The sequence below is a fragment of the Zonotrichia leucophrys genome, chromosome 1A (assembly GCF_028769735.1).
Source record: "Zonotrichia leucophrys gambelii isolate GWCS_2022_RI chromosome 1A, RI_Zleu_2.0, whole genome shotgun sequence".
NCBI lineage: Eukaryota > Metazoa > Chordata > Aves > Passeriformes > Passerellidae > Zonotrichia > Zonotrichia leucophrys.
The window spans coordinates 70,638,645-70,655,943 of NC_088170.1; the positions used below are offsets into that span (position 1 = coordinate 70,638,645).

Sequence of the window (17,299 nt, forward strand, 5' to 3'; positions counted from 1 at the left end):
AAATTTTCTATTTTAATTTTACGTATTAATAAGAGCTGAAGGGCGCTTATATTTTACATTTTAATAATATACATTTTCTATTTAATTTTATAAATAATACGTTTTCTATTTTATATTCATTTATATTTAATTATATTAATATTTTTATATTTATATTAATTGTATAGATAATACGTTTTATATTTTAATTTTATATATTATTAAGAGCTAAAGGGTGCTTATATTTTACATTGTATATTTTAATAATATACATGTTCTATTTTAATTTTATAAATAATACGTTTTATATTTTTATATTTAATTTCTATTTATATTTTTATATTTATATTAAGTTTATAGATAATACGTTTTATATTTTAATTTTATATAGTATTAAGAGCTGAAGGGCGCTTATATTTTACATTTTAATAATATACATTTTCTAATTTAATTTTATAAATAATACATTTATATTTTATATTTATTTATATTTACTTAATATTAATATTTTTACATTTATATTAATTTTATAGATAATACATTTTATATTTTAATTATTAAAATAATACATTTATATTTTAATTATTAAGAGCTGAAGGGTACTTATATTTTACATTGAATATTTTAATAATATACATTTTCTAGTTTAATTTTATAAATAATACGTTTTATATTTTTATATTTATATTTAATTTCTATTTATATTTTTATATTTGTATTAAGTTTATAGATAATACGTTTTATATTTTAATTTTATATAGTATTAAGAGCTGAAGGGTCCTTATATTTTACATTGTATATTTTAATAATATACATTTTCTAATTTAATTTTATAAATAATACATTGATATTTTAATATTTATTTAATTAATATTATTTTTATTTTTATATTTAATTTCTAGCTATATTTTTATATTTATATTAAGCTTATAGATAATACATTTTATATTTTAATTTTATATAGTATTAAGAGCTAAAGGGTGCTTATATTTTACATTGTATATTTTAATAATATACATTTTCTATTTTAATTTTATAAATAATACATTTTATATTATTTAATTAATTTAATTTTATATTAATTTTTATATTTATATTATTAGTTTATAGATAATACGTTTTATATTTTAGTTTTATATAGTATTAAGAGCTGAAGGGCGCTTATATTTTACATTTTAATAATATACATATTCTAATTTAATTTTATAAATAATACATTTATATTTTATATTTATTTATATTATTATTTTTATATTTATATTAATTTTATAGATAATACATTTTATATTTAATTATTAAAATAATACACTTATATTTTAATTATTAAGAGCTGAAGGGTGCTTATATTTTACATTGTATATTTTAATAATATACATTTTCCATTTTAATTTTGTAAGACATTTTAGACTTTATATTTATTTATATTAATTTTTATTTACATTAATAGTAATCTTTTGTTTATATTAATTTTATAAATGATACATTTTCTATTTTAATTTTTATATCTTTTTAAGAGCCGAGTGGTGCTTCCAGTGCCTGAAACTGAGTGAATTCCTTTGAATTCCAGGTTTGAATCCTCGTCCCATGCCATCAGCATGAGCGCCTACCTGAGGGAGCAGAGGAGGGAGCTGTACAGCCGGAGCGGGGAGCTGCAAGGTGAGCAAAGGGATCCTTGGGAATTGCAGAATTCCCTCCTGCAGGAGCTGGAATTTCCTGCCCAGCCTCTGGCAGGAATTGATCTCTGCCCTGATGTTGTAATCTTCGCTGCAGTGTTGTTCAGTTCCAGCTCTCAGGCTGCCACAGCTCTCGGCTGTCCTATCTTCTACCACTTGTTGTTGTTACATTTTCTAGTGTCCCAGCTCTCAGGCTGCCACAGCTCTCGGCTGTCCGGGGGACTCCATACCTTCTTTTGATGTTTGGCTGCGTGCTCTTCCTCACACGGGGCACCAGTTGTTGTAATCTTCGCTGCAGCGTTGTTCTTGCCTTGCTGCTGGGGCTCTTCTCCATTCTCTGCAGCACACTCCTTCCTTTCTTCTCAGGGGCTCCTCTTGGGCTCTCGACCCACCCCTATTTATCTCAGTTACCTTCACGAGCTACAGCTGCTGCCCAACTAAGGACCCTGCAGCTGCAGCTCGTTTGGAGCAACTCAGACCCACACAGATCCCACAATACAACATATATTCAGGCCCCCACATTTCCCCCCTTTTCTTTTAACAATTATACAATTACAATACACATACAGTCCCAGCTCTCAGGCTGCCACAGCTCTCGGCTGTCTTTAGATGTTCCAAGGCTCTTTTCTTTAAAGGCCATATTCTTACAGCTTTCTGCTGCTACAGCTCCTTAATTCAAAGGCCATATTATATTCTGCAGTCCCAGCTCTCAGGCTGCCACAGCTCTCAGCTGTCCAGGGGATTCCATACCTTCTTTTGATGTTTGGCTGCGTGGTTATTGTAATCTTCGCTGCAGCGTTGTTCTTGCCTTGCTGCTGGGGCTCTTCTCCATTCTCTGCAGCTCAGTCCTTTCTCTCTTCTCAGGGGCTCCTCTTGGGCTCTCGACCCACCCCTATTTATTTCAGTTACCTTCACGAGCTACAGCTGCTGCCCAACTAAGGACCCTGCAGCTGCAGCTCGTTTGGAGCAACTCGGACCCACACAGATCCCACAATATAACATATATTCAGGCCCCCACACCCTGACCCTCTCTAGGATTTAAGCTCTTGTTTATTATCAGGTTGTCAAGGGTTTCTCTTTATTCTCTCAGCGTTTTCAGCTGGAGGTCAAGGTCTTAAAAAATATTCCTCCAACAAAAGGTGAAATGCAAACAACCTCACCCTGAGCGCTGGGTTTGGGTGTTGGAGCTACCTGGGATATTTATCTGCAATTTATTTCCTTACTGTGATACAATTCATTTATTTCACAATTTATCTGCAATTTATTTCCTTACTGTGATACAATTCATTTATTTCACAATTTATCTGCAATTTATTTCCTTACTGTGATACTTGCCCTGCATTGCTTTGGGAGCTGAGCTCAGGCAGCTCCAGTTTGAAGCTGGATGGACTAAATTGACCAATTCTTTGTGTTTTGTGCACTTGAGGAGCTTCACAGGGTTTGCAGATGGTGAACCTGGGCACGTGGGCTGCTTTGCTGGTTTCTGTTGCCCATTGCCCAGGGAAGTGTTCCTGCTCATGCATGGCATCATTTCCCTTGGGTTTCCTAGATAAGATATTTCCAAGGGAATATCCTAAGATAAATTCTTCTGTGTCATCTATTCCAGTTTCTTCCTGGGCTAATCATAACAAGAAAATAATTTCTGCTCTTCAGATATTACAGTGATGACCATGAAACTCTTGTCCATGATAATTTTCAGCTGGCTGTTAATTGAGCATGTTTTATAATTTGCTAGAGAATTTTTGGATGCCTTTGTGTTCCCTTCCTTCTTTCATGACCTGGAGCTACCTTGGATATTTATCTGTGTCCTTACTGTGATGCTTGCCCTGCATTGCTTTGGGAGTTGGGCTCAGGCAGCTCCAGTTTGAAGCTGGATGGACTAAATTGACCAATTCTTTGTGTTTTGTGCACCTGAGGAGCTTCACAGGGTTTGCAGATGGTGAACCTGGGCACGTGGGCTGCTTTGCTGGTTTCTGTGTGTGCCCAGGGAAGTGTTCCTGCTCTGGCATGGCATCATTTCCCTTGTGTTTCCTGCATGATCCAGTGGTTGGGTTTGGCAGCAGAATCAAGGGAATATCCTAAGATAAATTCTCTGTATCATCTATTCCACTTTCTTCCTGGGCTAATCATAACAAGAAAATAATTTCTGTTCTTCAAATGTAATGACCAAGGGCAGAATTTCTGCTGAAACTCTTGTCCATGATAATTTTCAGCTGGCTGTTAATTGAGAATGTTTTATAGTTTGCTAGAGAATTTTTGGATGCCATTGTGTTCCCTTCCTTCTTTCATGACCTGTCCTCAGCAACAATTTAAACCCACAAGGGTGTAAGAAAAAAGCCTTGAGAGGCAGAGATTGTTTTTGGGACAGCTTGGTTCACTTGGGTGACTGCAGGGGCGTGTGGTTATTAATTGTTTGGGGGTTTTTGGGGTCCCAGGATGAGGTGAGAGATGAGAATTGACTCCAAGTTCTCAGAAGGCTGATTTATTATTTTATGATATTATATTAAATGAAAATGGTGTATTAAAACTATACTAAAGAAAGAGAAAGGAGATATCAGAAAGCTAGAAAATAATGAGAATAAGAACTCATGACTGACCAGAGTCCTGACACAGCTGGGCTGTGATTGGCCATTAATTAAAAACAATTCACATGCTGGCTGATCAATTCTCCAAATCACAATCCAAAGCAGCAAAACATGGAGAAGCTGAAGCTTCCCAGGAGAAGAAATCCTGGCAAAGGGATTTTTCAGAAAATGTGTCTGTGACAGGGGTGATCTCAGCACTGACGATCAGGGGTGTAATGGCTCTGTGGTGAATTCTGAGATCCTTTTGGGTGGATTGAGAAGGAGGAACCTGGGGGTGGCTGTGGTTGTGTTTGCAGAGGTCCCAGAATGAGGGAAGAGATGAGGATCTGACTCCATGTTTCAGAAGGCTGATTTATTATTTTATTATATAAATTATATTAAAAGAAAATGCTATAGTAAAACTACTAAAATAATCGAAGAAAGGATTTAATCAGAAGGCTTGCAAGGAATAGAAAATAATGATAAAAAAATCTTGTGACTGACCAGAGAGTCCAATACAGCTGGACTGTGATTGGCCATTAATTAAAAACAACCAACATGGATCAATCCCAGATGCACCTGTTGCATTCCAGCAGCAGATAATCATTGTTTGCATTTCATTTCTGAGGCCTCTCAGCTTCTCAGGAGAAAAAGAACCTAACAAAAGGATTTTTAATAAAATATCCTGGTGCCAGGTGCCCACCCCTGGCATCCCAGCCTGTGGGATGAAGGGATGTGGAGGTTCTGCCAGCTCAGCTGGGATCTCACCTTTCACACCCCTGCCAGGTGCTGAGCTCACAGCTCTCTCTGCCTTTTGGGGTTCAGCTTCTCACCTTCAAAATTTGTGTCCCGTGGGCAGGAGATGTCCCCCAGGTCAGGGGGATGAGGTTCATGTTCCATCCCATTACCAGGTTTGATTCCGGGAGGATTTCAGTTCCTCTTCCATAATTATGAACTCCCTGTTACAAACTGTTTGGGACAAGTGTCAGCTCAAAGCCGAGAATTTTGCAGCCATTGAGAATTTTGAGCTTTTTGGGGCCATCAGGGAGCCTGCAGCACTTTCTCCAGGATTTCCCATCCCTTTGGGATGAGTCCTGTTGCCTTCTGTCATTCCCAGTTGTCCAGGTGGCTTTAAAAACAAGCAGAGAACAGAACTGACCTTCTCCATAGCTGTGTCCTCCTCCAGGCGCCTCGTGGCTGAGATTTGGGGATTTTTGTGGTTATTTCTATTACACCATTCTATTGTTTCTATATTTGTGGTTGTTTCTATTACACTGAGGGTTTTAAGGAGTTCTCTCCTGGGTTTGGAGCTCATTCAGAGCCAGATTTGATGGAAGAGTGATTCCTTAGGGATACAAGACAAACGTTGGGGCAGCATTTGGGATGGGAATTTTGGAGCGTTTCCAGGAGAGGAGGAGGCAGCAGAGCTGCTCAGGGAGCCTGGCTGGGCAAGAACAAAGCCCAGGAGCTGACAAAGAATTAAAGGACAAAAGAGGAATTAATGTGGAGAGGGGCAAGGTCCTGCTGCCCTTTGCAGCTCAATTGGAAGAGCCTGGACATGATGCAATAGGTGACAAAAAGTCAGTGTGGGGAGGCAGTGGGGACAATAGATGAGATGACTTTGCTGAGATTCTTTGCAGTTGAAGCATCAAGAAAAGTTTCCCTTTGAACTTGACGTTAAAAATGCAGTAACCTCTGTCTCTATTATGAGCTGCTGCTCCCTTTTAGGTTGCTCATTAATCTTCCTGAATCCCAGACCACAGCAAGATCTGCATTTGGATTTTTTTTTATAGATATATATTTTATTTTTTTTTATCCCTTTTAAAGAGAAATACAATTTAATTGTTCAATCAGGTTAGTGGAAAGCAGGCATGTGAGACTGTGTCTTCTGTGAACACTGCACAGTTTCTGTTCCCAACAGCCTTATCCACAGGGATGATTTTTCAGTGGCAGCAGGGGGAGGGTGACTTGTTAGGGAATCTTTTTTCCTGAAAAGATCTTCAAAGAAACATATGCATGAAAAGAAAGGAATTTATAAAAGTTTAGCTCACGCTAACTTTTCCACATAAGAATTTAATTTAAATAGCCTTAAAAAATGTGTGAGGATCAGAGTGATGCTTTGTCATTAACCCCTTTGATTTGGACTGAAATAGAGCAGAGCATGAGGCTCACATTATCCCTCAGAGGGAGAAAGGGACCTGCTGCAAGTGGTTTAGAGCTGGAATTCTTCTGTTTCCTTCCACTGAAATTGCAGGAGAAAGACTTTGGCCGTGTGTTTTTCCCCTTGAAGTTGGCCACACAAGTTCTCTGACAACTGCCATTAAAAAATAAAGGGTGGGGGCAAGAACAGAAGGGAAATGTTTGCTTCTGGATTGGTACAGTCTGAGAGAGCTGGGAATGTTCCCCTGGAGAGGGGAAGGTTCCAGGGAGAGCCCCTGGAATGAGCTTGGAGGTCCCTTCCCACCCAAACTGCTCTGGGACTCTGGGATTTGGGACACTCAGAATCCATCCCGAGGGATTTTTATGGGAAATGGGGAGAGAAAAGAGAGGAGAAAAAAAGGGAGACCCTTCATGGTTTGCTGAGATTCCAAGTGAAGCCCCTGGGTCCATGAATGTCTTGGAGAGGAGATGGATCCAATGTCAGGCTGGGAGAGCTGGGAATGTTCCCCTGGAGCAGGGAAGGCTCCAGGGAGAGCTGGGAATGTTCCCCTGGAGCAGGGAAGGCTCCAGGCAGAGCTGCCAGCACAGGGCAGGGCCTGCAGGGGCTCCAGGAGAGCTGCAGAGGGACTGGGGACAAGGCCTGCAGGGACAGCACCCAGGGAATGGCTCCCACTGCCAGAGGGCAGCCATGGGTGGCATCTTGGCAATGAGCAATTCCTGCCTGGGCTGGCATTGCCAGAGCAGCTGGGGCTGCCCCTGATCCCTGCAGTGCCCAAGGCCAGGCTGGAGCAGCCTGGGATGGTGGGCTTGGCATGGGATGGGCTTGAAGGGCCCTTCCCACCCAAACCATTCTCAGATTTGGGACACTCAGAATCCATCCTGAGGGGTTTTTTATGGAAAATGGGGAGAGAAAAGAGAGGAGAAGGGAAGGGAGACCCTTCATGGTTTGCTGAGATTCCAAGTGAAGGCCCTGGGTCCATGAATGTCTTGGAGAGGAGATGGATCCAATGTCAGGCTGGGAGAGCTGGGAATGTTCCCCTGGAGCAGGGAAGGCTCCAGGGAGAGCTGCCAGCACAGGGCAGGGCCTGCAGGGGCTCCAGGAGAGCTGCAGAGGGACTGGGGACAAGGCCTGCAGGGACAAACCAATCTGGGGTTTTAGGAACCTTCCAGGTTGCTCACCTCTGGGAAAGGATGACAAATGTGGCAGTAAAACAAAGCTCTGGTATAATAACACAATAAATTATGGTGGATAATTTTTAGAATTAAAAAATCCACTGATTTTTTTGTCTTGCTGGCTGGGTGATAAATGGAAAGCCTTGATGCCCCTCAGACACAAATCTAAATTTGGGAAGTGGATTTGTGTTATTCCCCCACTCTGCTGCTCATCCAGTCTCCACCCCAGCCTGAAAAATTCCTTACCATAAGGTTTTAACCAATTATTTAAAAAACCAACGTGAAACTCTGCTAATTAAGATTAGCAGCAGAGGCAGAGAGAATGTGCTATGACAAGGGCACCATGTAAGGCCAGGTCCAGGGAAAACGCAGTTATTTGTAGGTGCCTTGTTCCATTTGGATTCACCCAGGGGCTGCTGCAGGGAGCCAGCTGTGCTCAGCGGTGACAGAAACCAAAGCTGACATTTGGGATAATGAAAATTCGGTTCAGCACCTCTGCGAGATGGGGATGATAATGTGTTGTCAGTCAGAGGTGCTGGGGAGGGGGAGAGCGAGCAGGATTCATGTCTGGTTAAAGGAGTTATGGTGACAAGTGTGGCCTGTGCTGGTTAAAAAATATTCCTGAAGGAAAGGACAGGGAATAAACCAGCGGGAAAATCATGTGATGATGTGATATCCTGAATTTCCTGCCACACCACTGCTTTTGTCTCATGGTGAGCAGGATCACAGCTGGCTTGGAGCTTGGGGAGAGCAGGGATTTTCAGGGTTTTGCCAGCTCTGAAGCCACCAGCTCCCCCAGCCCCTGGAAATGCACTCCTGGTTTCCTCGGCGTGTGTTGGTCCCGGTGTAGCGGATTAGAGCCACGGCCTCTTCAAAGAATGCCCAATCAAGGAGGGGTTATTAAAACCAGCCTGCTTTATGACTGAGAATTAATTAGAGGCAGCATTCTCATGCAAAACATCCAATTTTTTGATTAGCAATGGAGCAGGGTTGCAATTAACACTCTAGGAAGCTTAAATTTCCAGCGTTTTGATTCTCGGGAAATGAGATTATCAAACTGGGGTCAGGCCCTTGACAGCAAAAGGGGGATTATGTGTAAGAAAATGGTTTGTTTCTTGATTTTTCCTCAGAGATTGTTATTAAAGCCACAACAGTTCAGAGGGAGATGCCTAAAAAAAGGAGGCAGGAGGGTCCCTTTGCTTTGTCAGTGCAAAGAGCTCCCGGTGCTGGGGAGAGCACGTTTGGCATTTCATCTGCAGCAACAGGTTCCCATTGCTGGGTGGGGTCAGCCTTCCTTTTCCCATCCGTGTGGGTTTGTTTCTTTCCTTTTCAACAACGTTTTTGATCCCTTCCAGGTGTCTAAATGTGTGTATTGCTGCTTATTAAAGGCTGACCTCAGCCAGCAGTCGAGTCTGTGAAAAAGCATCTCTGTTAATCCTGGAGAACATTTGGGGGGGTTGAATTTACCACTTAAATCTTGTCACTTCTCAGGGATCTGGGAGGTGTTGAAAGTCAGGCTGGGGCTGTGAAATCTCTGCTTTGTGTTGGGGACTTTGAGCAAGGTAAGGCTGGGGGAGGAATTTTGGTGTCAGGGTGATATTTGGTGACAGTGTGCGCCAGGAGCGTCATTGTCATGGAATGGTTTGGGTTGGGAAGGACCTTAAAGATCACCCAGTTCAGTTCCAGGGCCATTGCCATGGACAGGGACAGCTCCCACCGTCCCAGGCTGCTCCAGCCCCAGTGTCCAACCTTGGGCACTGCAGGGATCAGGGGCAGCCCCAGCTGCTCTGGGAATCCCTTCCCAAAATCCCAGCCCAGGCTCCCTCTCCAGGGAATTCCCTCCATTCCCAGCTCTCCCAGCCTGGCATTGGATCCATCCCCACCCCGACTCCTCTCCAGGAAGGAATTTTGGGCTCTGGGGGCTTCACTGGCAATCTCAGCACTCCAGGAAGGGTCTCCCTTCCCTTTGCCATCCCCAACTTCCATAAAAATCCCTGGGGATGGATTCTGAGTGTCCCAAATGCCAGAATGGTTTGGGTGGGAAGGGCCCTTCAAGCCCATCCCATTCCAAGCCCACCATCCCAGGCTGCTCCAGCCCGGCCTTGGGCACTGCAGGGATCAGGGGCAGCCCCAGCTGCTCTGGCAATGCCAGCCCAGGCAGGAATTGCTCATTGCCAAGATGCCACCCATGGCTGCCCTCTGGCAGTGGGAGCCATTCCCTGGGTGCTGTCCCTGCAGGCCTTGTCCCCAGTCCCTCTGCAGCTCTCCTGGAGCCCCTGCAGGCCCTGCCATGTGCTGGGAATTCCCACCTGGGTCTCAGTCTTCTCTTCTTGAATCTTTAACCCTTGCACTGTTCTCACTTCAGAGCCCTAACATCCCTCAGGTGCCACATGGTTCTTTTGGAGCAGGAAACTCAAAAATATAAAAATATGGGCATCAAGGTGGTGTATGAGGAGAGGAGCTTCTCAAATAGAGATGGAGAATCAATGCTGTCTGATGCCTCAAGTTTAGCTTTCATATTTCCCACATTCTGTGCTGCTTTAGTGTGTGGGTCTGGGCTTCACATTCAGGGATGGTGAGCTGTGTGCACAGAGCAGGGAGACAAAACAATTCCTGCTCCAGCTGGGCACCAAGGACAAATGCCCCAAATCCCAGCCCAGGAGCACAAACCCCGTGGGCTGCAGAGAGAAAAACAAGCAGGGTGGGACTGCCTGGGCTGAAGCTGGGATGGGACAATGAACTGCAAGGTGCAAATGGAGCAGAACTGATCCCAGGGAGAGACCCCGGGAGCGCTCGTGCATTTTGGGGCCGTTCTGGTTCATCTTGGGTGCAGCCCTGGCTGGGCTCTGGTGCTGCCCAAGGTGCAGCCATGGAGGAGATCCTGTGAATAAATCCCTGCTTTATTCTTTAGCTCCATCGAGTCTCTCTTCTATCTCAGCCTTCACAGGGCATCAGAATCAGCTTTGATTTCTGTTGCCAGCCTGGATTCTCCATCCTCACAACGCTCCCACCCCTGCCATGCTTCTCTCCCCTGCTGATGTGAGGAAGCACCATCCTCCTTGTGTGAAAATCCCAGAAATTCTCCATTCTCACTCATTCTGCTGGAAGCTGCTCCAGCAGGACTGGCTGGGTTGTGTTGTTTCAGTTGGGACTCGCTGTGTCCCTTTGCCTTGTTTACAAAGCAATCCTTGATTTTTCAAGGCACTTATTTACAGCTCTTTCCCAGCTTTGAATCTGGATTACTGAAGCATTTGAGGGCTTTGTGGTGAATTTACAAAGACAACATGGAATTATCTTGTATTATGCAGATTAGAACAGAATAGGTGGAGAATGTTTATGCCTGTGAACTATAATACCCTGCTTTATATCAATTACTGGAGTTTTTTTCCAGGAGGAACATGTTTTTGGAAGTACTGAACTATGGAATTTGTGCTTTTACCTAAATTTATTTAAACAGCAGAGAGTTAGGCTGTGAAATGGGGAATAAAATATCCATGGGAGTTCAGATCAGCTGGGTAAGAATTCAACCTGGTGCATGTTGAACAGTTAATCCTGATTTTTTTTTTTTTGGGATCTTGAGTCACCAGACTGGCCAAAACTGCAAAACATTTCTATTATACATTGTGTTGGGAGGAGATTTATTATATATAAATGTATAAATATAAAATATATAAACAAAACATATATTATTATATATAATATATATTTATTATTTATATTATAATATATAAAAATATATATTATAAATAATATATACATAATCAATCTCCCCTACACACAATGTATAAGAGAAATATAATATATATAGTATATATTATATATATTTTTTATATATACACACAATATATATTTGGACTCTGATCCTTGTGTGCCCCTTCCACCTGAGGACATTCTGTGATTCCATCTCCTTTCCACAGTGATTAATTGACATTGTATTTTTTTTTTGTTTTGTTTCTTCTGGCCTTTTAGGCAGTGTAGGTCCTGAGATGCTCATGGATGTTTATGTTTTTTTTATCGAAATCTTGCTGACATTGGAATTTTTCATCAAATTCTTCTTTTCATCTTGAGGTTTCTCCACTTTATTGTGGGTCAATTTTCTTTGTTTTCAGCAGCTTGCTTAGCAAGCCCTTGATAAATACATTGCTGAAACATTCCTTTTCTTTCTCCCATTTGATGGAGTGTATAATCCTAATTTAAAACACAGCCCAATGCAATTATCTGTGGGGGCTGAGCCACTTTCTTGCCTCTTCTGCAAATTTGATCCCTTTCAAGCTGGGGCTTCTCCAGGATGTAATTCCACATCACAGGGGATGGCAAATTCCAGCAGAGACCTTGGGGGTGAGCGTGGAGGGAGCTGCTGCTGCTCTTGTCCCTGTTCAGGGGGTAAGGAAGTGTTTAATCTCTGCCCCTGTCACTCTGCTGCCTCTCATCTGGGCCTGAAATCCCTTCAAAACGCGACACCGTTGTTTTTCAAGGAGCATAACAAATGCACCCCAGACAGCTGTATTAGCACTTGGGTTTTTTTTTTTTCTCCCTTGCAGCCGAGAGGTTTTTATCTTAATCATGTTGAAATGGAACTTTACAGTGGTAGAGGAGTGGGCAGGCTCAGAAAATTCTGCTTTTAAAGAGGGCTGAAGCCGTTTAGGTGAGCATGAATTAACATTTCCCTCGCCTTGTAAAGGTCAGCCTTTAATTGAGATTCACCACGCTCAGCCCAAAGCCCGGCTTGCAGAGCCCTCTCTCCAAAAAGGAGGCACAAATTGGCAGCATAATCTCATCAGAGGCTGGGGTTAGGTGGTAATAAATCACTCAATTCACACAGAACGAGGCTGCCACGGAGCACAAAACACGCCAGATGCTCCAAAGACTTTTGTGGCTTCGAGTTGGAATAACAGTTGGACGATCTGTAGATGTCTTGAGTTTTTTTTTTCCTTATAAGGAAAAACTGTTGGGGAGAAAGTGATTTTTTTACCTAATTAAAGGATTAAAATGCTACACGTTTGATTTAATGTTGGTTGTTATCCATTTTACACGCACAGGAATTGGAGGTGTTGCTCTCCTGTGTTTCCATGTGTGTATCATAGATGAGGAATTATTGCCAAAAAAAAGGCAGCAGCTTTCATGGCTCCATTATTCCCTGCCTTTTGTGAGGAGATAAATGTTTGCTGAGGAGGTGATTCTCTTCTGCAGGATGGAGATGGAACTTTAATCAATGAAGGGATGTGGTTTAGGGGTCTGAAGATACAAAAGCTGACAAATTCTCAAGGGCTCTGTGAGCCAATTGCATCAACTGCTGTTGGAGTTTTTGTTTAATATATCATGGAGTAGTGTGGTAGAATATTTTCTTATCAGAACACAGAAATATGGACGTTTTCCAGGTGAGGAGAGTTTCCTTGGATAGGGTTTTACATCCAGTAATAGTGTGAGGAGATGGGCAGGGGAAAGGGGATTTTTATGGAAGCTGGAGGTGGAGAAAAGCGATGTCTGTGAAAATCATGGAATCAGAGACTGGTTTGGGTTGGAAGGGACCTTGAAATCATCCAGTGCCACCCCTGCCATGGCAGGGACACCTTCCACCATCCCAGGGTGCTCCAGGTCCCATCCGGCCTGGCCTTGGGCACTTCCAGGAGCAGCCACAGCTTCTGTGGGCAACCTGTGCCAGGGCCTCCCCACCCTCATGGGGTGGTGGAAGATTTTATTTTTTTTTCCCCCTAAGCTTTGGATCCTCCTGAGATTTAAAATGGGTTTTTAAGTCTCTTATCTCTGAATTTTTGTTAGTTTTGAAGCTTGAATGGAATTGTCCATTCGGGAGTGAGTGGCTCCCTATGATGGTTTGGTATGGCATAATTTAAATTCTGTTTATAGGTCCACCAGGTGAAGTCATAGAAGGGCATCATGTGCATGTTGAATCCATCTTTAAAGGGGCTCATTTTGGTGATTATTCCAATTTAACTGACCTGAGAGGATGCATTAATTGAAAAATTTTGGAGTGGACCACCTAGCACTGGGAAAAGAGAACCTCCTTCTCGAACTGGCACTGAGTACCTCTCCAGCTGAATAGTAATAATAATAATAATAATCATAATCATAATAGTGTTGTGAGAAGTGGAGGCTCCATGGGGTGATCCTCATGGTCAGCTCCTTTGGGACACAGCCTTGGTGAATCCACGTTCTTCTCCAAAGGGCAAGGCTGGGCTTTGGGATGCATTTGAGTCATTCCAGGCCTCAAAGGTTATTTCTGATCCTGATAAATTTGGTGGAGTTGGCTGCCAGGAGGATCTGGGTTGGCTGAAGCAGGAGGGAAAGGTGCCTTGGAAGGGTTCTGGGGCTGTTCTTTCCAAGTTAACTGTCACCAGAAAATGTGATTTTGGGCAAAATTCCTCGAAATTCATTTTCCTCAGATTCTCTCATTGTCTCAGTTTCCCAGAGCATTTTGGAGTGTTAGAGCTTCTCAGGAGTCCCAGGATTGTTGCCTTGACACGGATTTTCTCCTGTGGATATTCCCTCTCTCGCCCTAAAATTATGAGGCCCTTTTGTCCTTATAACAAGGGGTCTCTTTTCATTCAGAGTTTCAGCAAATGTTTGGTGCTGTCACAGAATTATTGGGATTTGTGTCTCCAGTGGTGACCAGGATTGCATTAACTGGTTCAGTTTGGGGGTTGAGGGCTCCTGTGATGCCTCCTCCCCAAGAATTCATTTGGGATTGGTCACCCTGTATAGTCATTAATGTCCCACATTTGTGTGATTTCCTAAAGCAGAGAGGACAGGGAGGGTGTTCCCTGTTCCAAGTGGTATTTGCATTCCCCACATCAATGTGCACACCAGGCCTGCATTTAAATTCATGTTCTGGATATCAATTTCCCGAATTTTCCCGCTTGCCTTGCCAGTCTTTTGAGCCTTGCAGTCACCACAAAGGCGGGGAAGTTGTTGAAACCAGATTTTTCTGTGTTTTCTCCACATAAAACTCGTGCAGCTGCCTGCAGGAGGTTGTTCCAAGCGTGCTGGAGAAAGCCAGACTGATTCATTTTCCCTCGAAACATTGGGTGTGCAGCAAATCCTCACCACAGATCTCATTAGTGTTTTCATATCTCATTGTAATTACTTAATAATATAACACCAAAGCCTTGCTGCTCAGTAGCTGGATTTTTACATAATATCAAAAAAAAAATCCTGTAAGTGACTGGGGGCCTGGAGTACATCTGTGCTTCTCTTTGGGGATTTTAATTGCACTGATCGTGTGGTTGTGTTTGACTTAATTGTCATCAGGAGTTATTGGATGAGCTCCCTGCAAGCCCTGCATTCACTGCACCTCAATGGCATCGAAAAATGGGATTTTTGTGGCAACAAATGGCACTTCCTTTGTCTGCTTAATGAATGTGGAAGTGTTTTTAAATATCCTCTTGCCTCACACAGGAGGGACTATGGAAACACTTCCAAAATGGGGGATGTGTTCATGTGGTGGGGTGAAGCTGTAATTCCAGTAAAAAGTGGTTTCCAGCACTCAGGGCTGTGCCCTCAGCAAGGGGAGATGCCCATTTGACCCCAGGGTGAGGAGGGATGTGCCCAGTGGGTGGCTGTGGTGTTTGTGAGGTCCTCAGGATGAGGTGAGAGATGAGAATTTGACTCCATGTTCTCAGAAGGCTGGTTTATTTTATTTTATTATAGTATATTATATTAAATAATGCTATACTAAACTATACTAAAAAAAGAGAAAAGATACATCAGAAAGCTTAACAAGAATGAATAATAAAAACTCATGACTGTCTCCTCAGAGTCTGACACAGCTGATGGTGATTGGTCATTAATTAAAAACAATTCACATGGAACCAATCAAGCATTCACCTGTTGGTGAACAATCTCCAACCACATTCCAAAGCAGCAAACACGGGACCAGCAAATCAGATAATTATTGTTTTCATTCCTCTCTGAGGCTTCTCAGCTTCCCAGGAGAAAATCCTGGGCAAAGAGGATTTTTCAGAAAATATCATGGTAACGGTACAGAAATCACTGTGGGTGCCTTTTTTGCTGCTGTGGAAACGTGAGGGTTTATCTGGAGTTGGCTTCAAGTTATTGGAAGTGTAAGCAGACAAAATTGAAAGTCTTAAGAGTTCAGGAGCTGTGATGTGAAATGGAATCCTAAACTTGGAAAAGCCCTCAAAGGTCATCAAGTCCAAGTGTTCCTCCAGAACTGCCAAGGCCACCAAGGTGCTGAAGGGCCTTGGAGCATCTCCATGCCCAGGGGAGGCTGAGGGAGCTGGGGCTGCTCAGGGCAGGGGGACACGGCTGAGGGAGCCATCCACGGGGATCCACGGGCACAGAGCCCATCCATGGGGATCTGTGGGCTGAGAGAGCCCATCCATGGGGATCGTGGGCACAGAGCCCATCCATGGGGATCCATGGGCACAGGGACCCATCCATGGGGATCCATGGGCACAGAGCCCATCCATGGGGATCCATGGGCACAGAGCCCATCCATGGGGATCCATGGGCACAGAGCCCATCCATGGGGATCCGTGGGCACAGAGCCCATCCATGGGGATCCACAGGCACAGAGCCCATCCATGGGGATCCATGGGTGCAGAGCCCATCCATGGGGATCCATGGGCACAGGGACCCATCCATGGGCTGAGAGAGCCCATCCATGGGGATCCACGGGCACAGAGCCCATCCACGGGCACAGAGCCCATCCATGGGGATCCATGGGCACAGAGCCCATCCATGGGCACAGAGCCCATTCATGGGGATCCATGGGCTGAGGGACCCATCTTTTGCACAGAGCCCATCCATGGGGATCCATGGGCACAGTGCCCCATCCATGGGGATCCATGGGCACAGGGACCTATCCATGGGCTGAGGGACCCATCCATGGACACGGGATCCATGGGCACAGAGCCCATCCATGGGGATCCATGGGCACAGAGCCCATCCATGGGGATCCATGGGCACAGAGCCCATCCATGGGGATCCATGGGCACAGAGCCCATCCATGGGCACAGAGCCCATCTGTGGGGATCCATGGGCACAGGGACCCATCCATGGGGATCCATGGGCACAGAGCCCATCCCTGGGCACAGAGCCCATCCATGGGGATCCATGGGCACAGGGCCCCATCCATGGGGATCCATGGGCACAGAGCCCAGAGTGGGGCTGGAATTCCCTCCCTGGGACATTCCCAGACACTTTCCTGTGCCCTGGGATGGCCCTGCTGGAGCAGGGAGTGGGATCAGTGACCCACTGGGATCCTTTCCAACCTCACCCATCCTGGGATTCCGTCTCTGGAATAACAGGCTGTGCTGTTCTGTGCATTGTTTCCATCTTCATTATTTCTTCATGTGAGTTAATTTGTAAGTGAAGCATTTTGGTGCAGAAAACAAAACCAACTTCTTACATTATTCCCCTCTCTGACTTAAACCAACCTCGAGATATTCTTAACTGCAACTTTCACATTAAAATGTGGATAAAAATTAATTCCTTGCAATCTTTACTTCCTAATTAGTTCCCTGGAAGCGCTGGAACTCTATTAGTAGTAATGGCTGGGGCGTGTGTGTGTAAAGAGGAGATGATGCTTTGCAAGATGCATTTCCATGTAAATATCTGACACTTAATTCTTGTCTCTTAACCCTAATTGAGGTATTTGATGGTGCTTTTGGTATTTTATGAATCTGGGAAAAAAAAATGCCTCAAGAAAAGGCCCTTCCTTGCTTGATAAGAAGCCAAATGTTTGTTCAGAGGTGTGAGTAGGAGCCTGGG

General features: G+C 43.7%; 1 protein-coding gene across 1 annotated transcript in view; it reads left to right on the forward strand.

The window, feature by feature from the left end:
* Positions 1-17,299, forward strand: part of EXOC4 (exocyst complex component 4) — a 436,574-nt gene that overhangs the window by 128,898 nt on the left and 290,377 nt on the right. Inside the window, exon 9 of the mRNA XM_064703095.1 lies at positions 1,547-1,635. Coding sequence (XP_064559165.1) covers positions 1,547-1,635 — 89 coding nt within the window. The remainder of the gene's footprint in view (positions 1-1,546; positions 1,636-17,299) is intronic.